Source organism: Erpetoichthys calabaricus, chromosome 9 (genome assembly GCF_900747795.2).
Source record: "Erpetoichthys calabaricus chromosome 9, fErpCal1.3, whole genome shotgun sequence".
NCBI classification, from domain to species: domain Eukaryota; kingdom Metazoa; phylum Chordata; class Cladistia; order Polypteriformes; family Polypteridae; genus Erpetoichthys; species Erpetoichthys calabaricus.
Window position 1 is genome coordinate 169105109 of NC_041402.2, and position 14429 is coordinate 169119537.

The window sequence follows — 14429 nt, forward strand, 5'->3', positions numbered from 1 at the left end:
TTATCTATGCCAAGAAACTTGCCATCACAGAATGATGACAATAAACTGGATGCATCAGTAAAAGCTGAAATGGCGGTGTTTCAGAGCAATGGCAAGCGCGGGTGTTGTTTAGAACAAGTGTATCAGTATCTGATGACTGTGCCACCTACTTCAGTGGAGGCAGAGCGTGCTTTCTCAGCGGCTGGTGTACTTCTGCATGAAGGTGCGCTCTCGCATGGAAAACTGCACGCTGGACACGTTGTGCTTTCTACTCTCTTATTACTGCAACTAAAGATACATGTACTTATATGACAGCATGAACTGCTTGTAGATAAGGTTAGTCTTTTGTTTGTGTCAACATATTGCAGTAGTTTTATTAAAAATAAGTGTCGGTCATTCTAAAACCATTCACATGTGAGATGCCCGTACACTGTGTCATCTCCGGGGGCCCAGGATTCCCGGGAATGAAATGTGGGATTCCTGAATTCCCAGGAATGGATAAACCCATCCGGGAATGGATTCCCTACCTGCGACAACACATCGTTCAGGTTTACCACTGATGGTGTCGAATGCCAATGTTTAATCTGATGCTACAGAAAGGTTTTTTCACTTGCATGAGGTTATATTTATTTTTAAAACAGATTACATTTATTTTTAAAACATGCAATGTGCTCTCTGCACACACGACACACATTTACATGTCTCATAGGGTATTGTAGGAGACTTTTTGATCATACAGTAAGTAGAAGCTTGCTCGCTGTCAGATTTGGTTAATGAGAGCACCACTGCTCTTTGCAGTTCAAAATCACCACCCTTACTTTGAGCAACTACTTCATGAGGTGCTGGATGGGTTTAGAAATGTGACCCTCAGTGAGTCGTCAAATTGTTCGTACACAGTTTTAAGCAAAATTCACTCGTGGTTGTCTACAGACATACAGTATATATTACATGTCTAGCTTCAGTGACATTAGTGGAGCAGAAATGTTTGATTAAGGTTGGCTTTTAACCTAAAAAATCATTTCAAAAATTCATGCCCGTTTATGACACCATTGCTTCTGCTTAATTGCCAAAGCACACATGGTGTAACTGAAATGAAAATATCTCCAACAACAAAAGTTTAAACCAAAACAAGCTATATAATTTTTTTACTTTACAAAATATTAAAATGTTGGAGGTTGACCATTTTAAATTATAAAACAGACCCTTCAGATTTTAACTGTTAACAGAGCTTGTGTCCAATTTTAGCTCTCTTAGGCTCCATTGTGTTTTGCGCTATGTCTTGCATGCTGAAGAGGCTTGAAGTAAAACAGGACCAAGAAAAATGCTTGTCTTCCTTACTAAAAGAAGGGGGCTAGCATATCACAGGGTACCATTGGTTAATTTAGGGTGAACACAAAGTGCTTGATTATGTGGCTTAAATAGATTTATTTGGTCCTTCTGTCTAGTGTCACACATGTGTGACTAGGGGCCAGCTGAGTGGACCAAGTGGAGGTAATTAGGTGTTCTAAACCTACTTCTGTTATCTCTGCAGGACAAATACGGGAAAACCTGCCTGATTTAAAGTCACTTCTGGTTCCGGCACCCAGGCTGACGTCACTTCTGGTTCCAACGCCCAGGCTAACATCACATCCAGTTCGTGACATATAAAACCACCATCTTCCAAAACCTCATGAGTTCAGTCCTAGAACTCAACCTGATAACAACAACTTGTTTTCTTTAAACCTTTTGCAGCCATGGACAATATACGGGTGGCTGCCCTAAACCTTTCCAGTGTGTTGAGACTTTTGTGTCTTTTCAACTAGGTACACTACAAATATAAACCACTTCCACAAAAATGACTCCTACATTCCTCCCACATCATAAAGACCTCAATTTTAAGTAACCAGAATGATAATGTGATATACAGTGTGTGTGTTTGTGGGCTTGTAGTGGACTCACACCCAATCCGGGGATGGCTTCTACTTTGTATTGAGGCTGCCAGGGTAAGCTAAGACCCTATCATTAACCTCTTTTGGATTGTGAATGTTATATTATGCCTAATAAACATTTAAGAAAGGGGGCATAAATTAGCTCTTCTTCCCAGAAGATGGCGCCACTCACAGCTCATGTCACTCATACACATCAGTGATCAAACTCAGAGATGACACAGCATGTGAATGTGGGGATCCTAAAATGCGCAGTGTAATGCTGAACCTTAACAAACATAATTCGTAAAGAATATGGAAACAGTAATAAGAGCAATTAAAAGAAAACAAACTTACAATTTACTGTTACTTGTACTTTCCTGACATCTGGTTTAGAGACGTCATTGCTGGCGCTGCATTCGTATATTCCTGACTGGTTCTTTGAAATTTCTGTAATCTCCAGATATTCTCCATCACTTTGAAACTGGTGAGCTGGAGAAAATGAGAAAATAATAACACAAGAAGTTTAGTCTTGGTCAGTAATTCATTATATTTGAAAATACAAATTTCATTTTTTGGCAGAAAAGCAGTATTGAATTAATGAATTTCTTTAGGCCCTAGGGGTCCAAAGGAATCACCCAGAGTCGTCACATGGTACACTTATTGAAAGAGAAGCGTCCATCCCCACATGAACATGGGGAGAATGTGAAAACTCCACACAGATAGATAGATAGATAGATAGATAGATAGATAGATAGATAGATAGATAGATAGATAGATAGATAGATAGATAGATAGATAGATAGATAGATAGATAGATAGATAGATAGATAGATAGATAGATAGATACTTCATTAATCCCAAGGGGAAATTCACATACTCCAGCAGCAGCATACTGATAAAGAAAATATTAAATTAAAGAGTGATAACAATTCAGGTATACAGACAGACAATAACTTTGAATAATGTTAACGTTTACCCCCCCGGGTGGAACTGAAGAGTCGCATAGTGTGGGGGAGGAACGACCTCCTCAGTCTGTCAATGAAGCAGGACAGTGACAGCAGTCTGTTGCTGAAGCTGCTCCTCTGTCTGGAGATGATACTGTTAAGTGCAACACCTGAGCTGGAATTCCAACCCAGGACTCTGAAGCTGGTAGATGGCAACCCTAACCACTACGTCACCATACCACCCTGATTTGAATAACACTTTGCTTAATTTAAAGAGGAGGGAGCAGAACAGAGCATTGCACATTGGTGAGGCAGAGATAAAGAGAGCTGACATCTCTTAGCTCCTTGGCATTTGCATCAGTGTGGACCTTACAGTATGTGGTCTCACAGCACCACCCAGATGGTTAAGAAATCCCAAAAGTATCTGTACGTCCTCAGATTGTTAAAGAAATTCAGTATGCCATGAGAGTATCCTGCCCATTGCTATTACAGCTTGGTTAGGGAATTGCTCTGCAAAGAATTGCAAAGTTTTGCAGAAGGTGGTGAGAACTGCCCAAAATATTTCGGGAACAGCTCTACCATCTCTGGACAACATACTGTATATTACTGTAGAGTTATCAGGCAGACCAGTGACATCATAAAGGACATTAAACAGCCATAATAGTTTTTTTGTACTTTTTTCCTTTGGGCAAATATTAAATCACTTCTGAGGTTATATACACAGACAATATGATGCAGATTTTTTTTTAATTAATATTTTATTTTATTAAAATCAAAAAACATTCCATACATGCAAGTCAAGTTTAACAAAACTGGTATGAAACAAATCAACCCTCACCCATGAGAAAGAGAGCTAGGTCAGCAGAGTAGCACTTTAATAATAGTAAAAATATGTAAATAAATAAATATAAATAGATAGAATAGAAAAAGAGGGGAGAGAATCCACTTCCTCAATTTAAATGCTTACTCTAAAATATTATTTATCTGATCCTGCCAGGTTTTGAAAAAGTTTTGTACAGGTCCTCTAAGTGAGAATTAGATTTTTTTCCAATTTTCGATAATATATAACATCAGCTACTCACTGACTTAAAAGAGGTGAGTTAGGATTCTTCCAGTTGAGCAAAATAAGTCTACGTGCTAATAGTGAAGAGAAGTAAAGGCAATTACAGTTTGTTTGTCTTTCTTCACTTTACGCCCATCTGGGGGTCCACCAGACACGGCTGTTAATGCATTAGGAGGGATTGTGACATCAAGGCTGTCTGAGAGGCATTTAAAAATTTTGGTCCAGAATGATGCTAATTTGGTGCAGGCCTTAAACATGTGGCCCAGTGAGGCTGGAACTTGATTGCAACATTCGCAGGTTGGATCTTTCCCGGGAAACATTTTGGACAATTTAAAATTTGAGAGAGATGCACTCAATGTTTAATTTTAAGTTGAATAATTATATGCTTTGCACATATGGAACTCGAGTGAATTCTGTGCATTGCTACCTTCTATTCCTTTTCTGAGATGTTGAGTGAGAGATCCTTTTCTCACTGTACTCTGGGATCTTTGAAAGGGAGGGACTTCAAAATGTTTTTATATATTACGGAGATACTGCCGGAGTCCTCAAGACTGATCAAAATTTCTTCTGGTATAGAGGTAGGTGGGAGGTGAGGAAAATTAGGTAGGTTTTGTTTAACAAAGTTTCTAATTTGAAGGTAGTGAAAGAAATGTGTTGCTGGAAAGTTAAATTTGGAGTGCAGTTGTTTGTAGGATGCAAAGACGAACAATTGTTAATTGTGTTATTTGGGTTATTGGTGGACCCCAGCAAACAAATTGACATTAGGCCAGTGAAGACCCAGTGTAGACAAACATATCGGCCATATGTGGGTGGGAAGCCAACAATGGCCCAACTTGGATTTTACATTGGGCAACACTGTCTCCAAACCACTGGTACAGTGTGGGCAAGCAAATTTGGTCATGAACGTGAAAAAAAGTTCATACTTTATTAGTTCATCCGTTCATTTTTGTATATCCACTTACCCAGGGCAGGGATGTGCAGCACCTGGAGCCTACCCCAGTAAGCAATGTGCACCGGCAGGAACAACATATCACAGGGTGAACACCCTGACACAAGTTCAGAACCACCAGTCCACCTAACCTGCATGATTTTGGACTGTGGGAAGAAACCAACATAGACATGGGAAAAATGCAAACATCACACAGGATGTGAACACCCCTTCCCCGTATTGTGAGGCAGCACAGCTACCACCACACCACTCTTTACGGAACCTTTCCTTGAAAGATTTTTTAAAGGTTTGTTTTTTATCAATTAATTTAATTTTCAACGTCACGCTACATTAGTCGTAATTAATTATTGAAAAAACGCCAATAATTACAGCAGTTATTTTTTTCAAGCACGTAGGAATAACACAGGCCACTTTTCTCGACCAGGCGACTGCAAATCGGTCAGAAACTTGCAGGGCCACCAGCGGTGGCCTGACGACCTATAGCGCACTTTTTACTAAGGCCAGTTTTCTGGCCTAACGACCACAAAGGGTTAAATGATGTGTATTTATGAAGATTTACACGGTATTAATTGATAAGAAAAGGAATAAAAACACAATATTAATGAGGTTTTAAAGGATTTATTTGTACAAAACACAAAATGCCATTGCATTTATTAGTACTAATTAAGCTTTTTTATTTATTTATTTTTTTTGCAGTGTTACAGTTTATGAACAAGAAAACATTAATAATAATACAGTATATAAAATTGTCAAATTTTAGCCTATATAAAAAATACTTTTTGAAGTCATTTAAACTGTTAAAACCCCAAACCCACCATAATTACTAATTCACTGCATTACTTACACTGTGACATCATTAAAAAGTGGGAAACATACAGTATAGGGTAGTGAAATATCCAACCTTACCAAACCAAGAATGGGCCAGTGAGGGACTTGCTGAACTTGGACTGCCAGCGATTCATTGATTTTGGACCACTAGGGGAACTTTGCCAAGAGTCCCACTATGGCAGCCTCCACATTCGTCCATTGCAGTATTTAATTGGGTTTCCCCAAACCCATACTGCCCATACTCTGCCCACAGGGGCCATTGTGTGCATGTTTGCTGGGATAGGAGGACAGACAGAATAAGAATGTCATTGCATGGTATAAGAATTGCTTTACTGTGCATATAACAATAAACTTTAACTCTAAACCTAAATGTGAGTGTATTCTTTAGAGCTCTGCTGGAATAAAAGTCAAAAGGCACCAAACGTGGTTAACCACTTTAGCACATATTCCTCCAAGGCAATACTCTTCATATTGATACATTCAAGGCTCTCTAGATGGCAGTGGTGCAGAAGAGAACGATTCCCCCCAAAACACCAGCAAGTGATGGATGAAGTTAGATTAGAACGTATTGCAGCACCATGAAGTGGCTGGGCAAAGTACATGAGGGGTCAAAAATAAGTCACAAAAAAGGTAAGCAACTTTGTGCTAATGTTCACCTTGAACGGCACTAATACAATATTCATATGTTAAAGGGATTTGTAATAATACTTGATATATAAAGTAAGGACAGTTCATTTTCACCCTCTTAATTACACAGATGGCACATACCCACTTTGGCTTTCTGCCACTCTTTCTTTAAAGTTCACACTTGGCTGATTCAGTTTGAAATGCTCCTGCTTAATCGACTAAAGAGGACAACAAACACAAAGGCCCTTAGATTCAATCAGATGGACTACCAATCTGATCAACCACACATGTTTTCCAAGTAATAACTTAAAAACACTGAGTGCCAAATAAGTGTGGAGACAGCTTTACTAATCCAGGAGATCACACTACAAAGCCTCAGCTAAACGGCACAAATAAGCAACTCTGATTCTGAGCTAGTGGGAAACATGCTGAAATCCTCACCCTCTGAACTTTTGAAAAGAGCTTCTGTCTGTTGGAAATTAAGAGTCATCCAGACTAACAAATACTCCTGTAAGGACCAAGAACCTCCAAAGTTGAGCTTTTTTTTAGAGCTCAACGCTTGCCAAACAAATTTAATTAACATTTTCAGAATTCCTCAGGCTCATCATGCCTGATGGCAGAGAAAGGAAAACAGCAGATCCTGCTCATGAACAGATTACAAGCTTTTGTTAGAGCTGGTAACGCCCCCCGTGGGGTTCCCAGTGGCCACTCTCAAAGGACAGGACTGGCGGCTCTGATAGCATGATGTTCTACAATGGCAGAGGATCAGTAGTGTAAGGTCGACGTTTTCACAGGGAAAGTACAATCAGTCATTAATCATATCTCCAGAGGCATAAACTGCAAGCATAAACTGTTACACTTGACGTACAACAGGAGTCCAGAATATTTTTCCCCTCAAATGACTCTTTTTTTCTCATTTGAATAACACCATAGATTTCACCAGCTCTACATGAATTATTTAGTATATTTTTTTTTTTACAGTTCCTTTTGTTTCTCAATGTTTTAGTTTCTTTTTGATCATTGTCTTTATTAGATTTTATATGAAAGAAATCAAGAACTGAATTTTCAATTCAGATTTAAAGTTTGAACATTAGGCAAGTGAAAGTAGTACAGACATTTTAATTGAAACATAAATACAGTTAGCTTTATTCTGTCTTTTTGTTTCTATCATCAAACCTAAATTGTTTTAATTCTTTGTCTTCTTATCTGTCTTCAGACTTTCACTTGGCTTCAGCTAGTTCAGAATTCTGCTCCTAGACTCCTTACTAAGACAAAAGCTACTGCCCCTATTACCCCTGCGCTTGCCTCCTAACACTGGCTGCCAGTAAGATTTAGAGTTGATTTAAAGATTTTTGTAAATTACACACAAGGCTTTAAACGGTTTCACTCCAGATTGTACTTCAGGGTTGTTAAACCCTTTTGAATCTTTCAGATCACTCAGTACATCAGATCTAACTTTGCCTGCTATTTCTAGGTCTCTGTTTAAATATAAGGAGGATAGGACTTATGCTATACAGGCCCCTAGATTCTTTAATAGCTTTCATTTTAGCAATCAAATATCTGAGTTTGTCCTTGTTTTAAAGTCATGACTTATTTGCATAGACTCAACTTTTTGTATTTTTTTGTATTCAATATTTTTTATCTAACGATCTTGAGTCATCTTGTTGGTGAAGAAAGATTCACGGATCTTGACTTTGCTGACGATGCTGTGATCTTCGCAGCTCTGATCGGGGTGCTAGAGAGACTGAGCGAGGAGTCTGAGTGTCTGGGCTTGTGAGTGCCCATATAAAAACCAAGATCCAGGCCTGTAATGACCTCTTGGGCACAGCCATCAGCAGTGTGTCTGTTTGCGGAGAGAGTGTCGACCTTGTTGAGAGGTTTACTTACCTTGGCAGTGACATTCATATCTCTGGTGACTCTTCCTATGAAGTCAGTAGACGGATTGGGAGAGCATGGGGGGTCATGAGGTCGTTGGAAAGGGGTGTGTGGTGCTCCTGATATCTATGCAAAAGGACGAAGGTCCAAGTCTTTAGAGTCCTGGTGCTTCCTGTCTTGCTATATGGTTGTGAGACATGGACGCTATCCAGTGACCTGAGACGAAGACTGGATTCCTTTGGTACTGTGTCTCTCCGGAAATTCCTTGAGTACCACTGGTTTGACTTTGTGTCGAATGAGCGGTTGCTCATGGAGTCCCAAATGAGGCACATTACCTGCATTGTGAGGGAGTGTCAGTTACGGCACTACGGCCATGTGGCGTGTTTCCCCGAGGGTGATCCAGCTTGTAAGAGCCTTATTGTTGGGGACCCGAGTGGCTGGACCAGGCCTAGGGGTCGCCCACGTAACACCTGGCTGCGACAAAGAGAGGGTCATTTCCGGAGGGTGGGACTGGACTGCGTGTCTGCTTGGGGGGTTGCCAACCAGGATCCCGTTTTGTTTCGTCGTGTAGTGGGTGTGGCAACGCACTGTACCAGTGCATGCTCCCCAACTTGACTTGACATTGACTTGAATCATCAGAAGGTACACAGCAAGAACTGGAATAGAATTTCAGAATGGAGATACACTATAGAAGTGGTATTTGATGAAGATTAAGTTGATCAAAATGGTAATCTTATGGTGACACATTAATATTCATTAGAGGTTTGTAACACAAACGAAAACAAACACCCTTTTAACCATTTTAGAACAAACTGAAACTGAAGCATTGCTCAAATCGAGTAATAGTGGTGAAAGTGTGACATGGTCATCTGACATTGACATGGACAGTGAAACTGGCACCTGTTCGATAGATTCTGACTATTCAAGTTTCAATGATGTTTGTGTTTGGTGTCAGGTTCATACTACTACTGACAATACTGTACTTCCTTGTTGCCCATTTGCAGTTAACCCTGGTGTAAAGATGTCTGTTGATCATAATCATCTGCACTATTTACAATTTGTCGATGTTAACTCTCAATCATTACAAGAAAACTAAATCAGTTTGAGTTTGTCTTAGTGAGTCACACAAAGGTGTAAGGGTTGTTGAGTGTGCTATGACTGAGTTGTGGGGGACGTCACACTATAGCTGTCTGTAACAGGGAGTGTTGCACTGGATGATCTGCTGGCATTGGATGGCCAAAAGTAATTGGGAGCAGGAGATGGAAGCGTTAACCGGGAAACAGGCAGGGTCAAAACCTGAAGGGAAAGCGATCATTTAACAAAATTCAATGTTGTATGTGAAACAAAATCAAAGCCACAAGACATAATACCTGAAGCCTGTTATTAGGATTAGCTCGCCACATGTTTTTTAGAACATACCCACTTAGACGAAACACACAGTGGGACAACAGTATCCTGACAACTAAACCACAAAATAGCAACACCCATGCAAAATAACCAAAACATAACAATAAAATATACTTATTCTTGAAAGAAAATAAGGCCACAAAAGAGAAACTAAATTTAGAATAGCTTTGAGACCATGAAAAAAAAAGATGTCAGAAGAAATGTATTAAACTGCTGATAAAATAAACAAAAAACTCAAAGTCACAACAGTATGCTACAAGTTGCTGTGATTTAATAAGATTAAGTAAATGAAGGCAACAATGAAAAATCATGGGAAAGTCATGTAATGAGACACTGGCCTAAGCAGGTTAAGAAAATGAATGAATTATAATAATGATATTATTATTATTTTTATTATTATTGGCAGCACAATCGTGCAGTGGTAGTGCTACTGCCTCACAGTGAGGAGACAAGGGTTTGTCTCCCAGGTCCTCTCTGCATGGAGTTTACATGTTTTCCCTTTGTGTGTGTGGATTTTTCTTCAACTGCTCTGGTTTATTCCCACAGTCCAGAGACATGCAGGTCAGGTGACTGACAGGTAATTGCAGTGAATCAGAAGGGTGGAGAGGACGCTGGCGTTGAATGTTCGCCGCTTCTCCCTCTGAGTTTAATTTAATTTATTATTTTACTTTTAGTTTTTAGTTTAATTTAGTTTTTAGTTAGAAAGTTTCGTACTTTTTTGTACTGTTTTATCGTCTGCTGTGGGTTTTTACGGATTTTACGAAGTTTTATTAAGTTTTATTAAGTTTTAGCTGACTACTCACTTGTTGCCTGGATATACTGTTTTACCGTCTGCCGTGGATTTTACGGATTTTATCAAGCTTTAGCTGTCTACTCACCTTTTGCCCCGATATACTGTTTTACCATCTGCCATGGATTTTACTGTCTGCTTTGGATTTTACGGTGCTGTCTGGATAGCATCTCTCCCTTCTTCTTTGGTCATTACTTGTTATTATTATGAGGATGATAATGATGATGATGATTACTAGCCTTAGTAGTAGTAGTAGTAGTAGTAGTAGTAGCAGTGGTAGTATTGTATAGTCAAGACAGTGATAAAAACTGGTTCAGTCGCAGTCAGTGTGGAGTTTGCATGTTCTCCCCATATCTTTGTGAGTTTACTTTCTTTTCATCCATGCAGGTTACCTTGTTTTGTAAATCTGCATATTTTCCAGTAAGACTGAGTGTTATATAGCAAGTTAGGCAATGGATACATCTATATATATAATTCACTAAGTCCATGGCAAGCAAGACGCACGCAAGACAGAGCCACGCCCGCCAACAATTCACTAAGCCGCCGACCATGGCACGCATGACAGAGACCATGGGATACGCACGACAGAGCCACGCCCGCCAACTCACAGAGCCCCGCCCACCAACTCTAAGACCATGGGATACGCACGACAGAGCCCTGCCCACCAACTCTAATCCTCCTCCTGAGTCCACCCTCGCTCTCGAGGCACGCAACACCTCACCAAACACCGCCTCAGTCACTTTCGTCTCTGCTACAGTCCACATGCACCTCTGAGCCACGTTGACTTTTCATTGTTCTTTTCAGTTTTATTTCTGATCCATTCAACAACTATATGGCGACATCGACTTCTGAACTGTGACTCTGGAACAACTCAGTACGCGAGCTATATTAAGCATCACCAATGAAGACTCGCTACACCTTAATGAACAGGTACTGAAACTTATCCCTTCTGACGAAGTAACTTTCACCAGCGTTGACTCCATCATCACATAGGATCCCGCACATCAACTTTCATTCCCCGAAGAATTTCTTAGCAGTCTTACTCCCACTGGCATGCCTCCGCATAAACTCAAACTTAAAATTGGTTCAGTCGTCATGCTTCTCAGTAACCTCATGCCAGCAATAAGTCTCTGTAAAGGCACTAGACTGACTGTTCTCAGCATTCACCACAATGTACTGGAGTGTAAAACAATCGCAGCTGCTACCTCACAAACTGTCCTTATTCCCCGGATTTCCCTGATCCCATCAGATTCAAATTTGCCTTTTACTTTTACTCGCAGACAATTTCCTGTTAGATTGTCCTTTGCAATGACTATTAATAAGATGCAGGCCCAAACTTTCTAAAAGATATGCCTGTATCTGCCAAAACCAGTTTTCAGTCACGGACAATGTTGCTCTCTCCAGAGTTCCATCTTTTCATTCACTCACAGTCGTATCTTCAAACCCACCCCATTTGGACAACTGTGTCTTTCAGGAAGTGTTCACCCATCAATAAATAATTATGTGGCGTATGCTAGGTCGCGGCATGGTGGTGCAGTGGTAGCGCTGCTGCCTCGCAGTTAGGAGACCCGGGTTCGCTTCCCGGGTTCTCCCTACGTGGAGTCTGCATGTTCTCCCCGTGTCTGCGTGGGTTTCCTCCGGGTGCTCCAGTTTCCTTCCAAAGACATGCTGATTAATGTGATTGGCGATTCTAAATTGGCCCTAGTGTGTGCTTGGTGTTAGTGTGTGTCCTGCAGTGGGTTGGCACCCTGCCCGGGATTGGTTCCTGACTTGTGCCCTGTCTTGGCTGGGATTGGCTCCAGCAGACCCCCGTGACCCTGTGTTTGGATTCAGCGGGTTGGAAAATGGATGGATGGATGGATGCTATGCCGCGGGTTGGTTAGTTATTATTATTAAGAGAACAAAACACAAGCAGTAAAGCATAGTTTGGTCAAAGATATAATCAATACAGTAATACAGACATTGTGTTAAAAAATGCCATCTAAATAAACACCTGAACCCATTCTTCTTCTTCTTCTTCTTCTTCTTCTTCTTATTATTATTATTATTATTATTATTATTATCAAACCATCCATCCATTTTCCAACCTGCTAAATCCTAACACAGCGTCACGGGGTTCTGCTGGAGCCAATCCCAGCACAAGGCAGGAACAAATCCCGGGCAGGGTGCTAGCCCACTGCAGGGCACACACACACACACCAGGGCCAATTTAGGATCGCCACTGCACCTAATCTGCATATCTTTGGACTGTGGGAGGAAACTGGAGCACCCGGAGGAAACCCACGCAGACTCGGGGAAAACATGCAACCTCCACGCAGGGAGAACCTGGGAAGTGAGCCCAGGTCTCCTTACTGCGAGGCAGTAACGCTACCACTGCGCCACCGTGCCACCCTATTATTATTATTATTATTATTATATTTTCTTTCTGGGAAAGCTCACTATGAAAATTGTTATAAAAATGTTACACAATGTTGTATAGTACAATTTGTAAGAAAACTATCTAGAGAAGATGTGTTGCAAAATGAATCTCTACATTGTTTTGTAAAGCTGTTTGTGATACACACAATACATCAGTGGATCAATGTCTGCTTGCTCTCATATGCCTCTCTTCTTTGCTGTTTTTTTTAATACTGCAAATGCGGCTCACATACTCCATGTGAAATGTATTCTACTCTGCTCCTTTGAAAACAGACTCCGGACGTTTGCCACAGCTTATTTGCAACTGAGTGCTTCAATAAATGTTTTACTCTTTAGCAGGAATGTTGAATGAGCCAGGATACAGAGCTTACTGCAGCTTCAGACGAGATAAGAAAAACTGCTTCCTAAAGAAATGCTTTAAAGCGTGAATCATGGCTAAACAGCAAAGTGGGAACATGGGCCCTGCAGGTATTATAGTCTTTAAATTCCACTCTGACGGCATGAATTTCAGGGCTCAGTAACATTAGCATAAAGGGGTCAGAGCTGCGTGCAAGCAGTGGCACACAAAGCTGCTCGGCTTCCACCCAATCCGTTACTTTTGCAAGATTTGCTCATTAATAGAGAAAAAACAATTTAGATAAGAACCAAAAAAAAAAACAATTAAAACTTGGCTCTTATAGAACAAACTCTCTCACCCAGCTTTGCAAAAAGCCTATCTTGCCTCTTTCAAGACGACTCGTTCAACAATCAGAGAACTGCTTTACATTTCCCATTGTGGCTCAGGCAGCCGTGTTAGCTACTTAGAGCCGAATGAGCCTCGTATTGTGTCTCTCTTCTTTATTCTTTGTTTCATTGAGCCCTGCTGATGTTCATTTGTTTCAAAGCAAATTGCATCAACAAAGCAAATCACACCTAGCAAGGAGCGTCCATCTATCCATCCACCCCTTTTCTTTCTTTCTTTCTTTCTTTCTTTCTTTCTTTCTTTCTTTCTTTCTTTCTTTCTTTCTTTCTTTCTTTCTTTCTTTCTTTCTTTCTTTCTTTCTTTCTTTCTTTCTTTCTTTCTTTCTTTCTTTCTTTCTTTCTTTCAAGTGTTATTGTTCACTGGTCAGCATATGCCTGTTTTAGTGTAGAACTAGTTAGGTTTTCAAAGAATGAAGCCAATTAACAAATGAAATGCTTTCTATTAAGCTAATCGTTGCAGTTTGTAATCCGACTGCTTTATACCAAACTATCTCTGGTCGGCTCATTCTTCTACTGCACTCTATTTAGCAGACTGCTGCTTAAGGCAATTTCTGTCTGGGACAGTAGTGGCACACACACAGGCAGACTCCTACAATCATTATCTCTGAAAACATTAAGAATTTGGATTGAAGAATCATTGCGGCACACTAAAATGAAATTCAGTTCTTTGGCAGCAGTGGCTCCAGAGACAGAGGATGTCTGTGAACAGCCATTTGGCAGAAGAGCAGACAGGCAGATGTATTGTTGATATTAACACTAAAAATAAAACAAACTGGTTTTGCTCAGAAGTGAATCTACTTCAATAATTAATTGAGGGTACGTAAAATAGGTAGTGAATGGTCATTAGATCTAATGTAGAATTGACATTACATAAATTGTACTGGGAAGAAAAATTTAAAAT

General features: G+C 40.2%; 1 protein-coding gene across 1 annotated transcript in view; it reads right to left on the reverse strand.

The window, feature by feature from the left end:
* Positions 1–14429, reverse strand: part of LOC114658250 (opioid-binding protein/cell adhesion molecule-like) — an 820579-nt gene that overhangs the window by 26149 nt on the left and 780001 nt on the right. The window contains exon 4 of the mRNA XM_028810399.2: positions 2241–2375. Coding sequence (XP_028666232.1) covers positions 2241–2375 — 135 coding nt within the window. The remainder of the gene's footprint in view (positions 1–2240; positions 2376–14429) is intronic.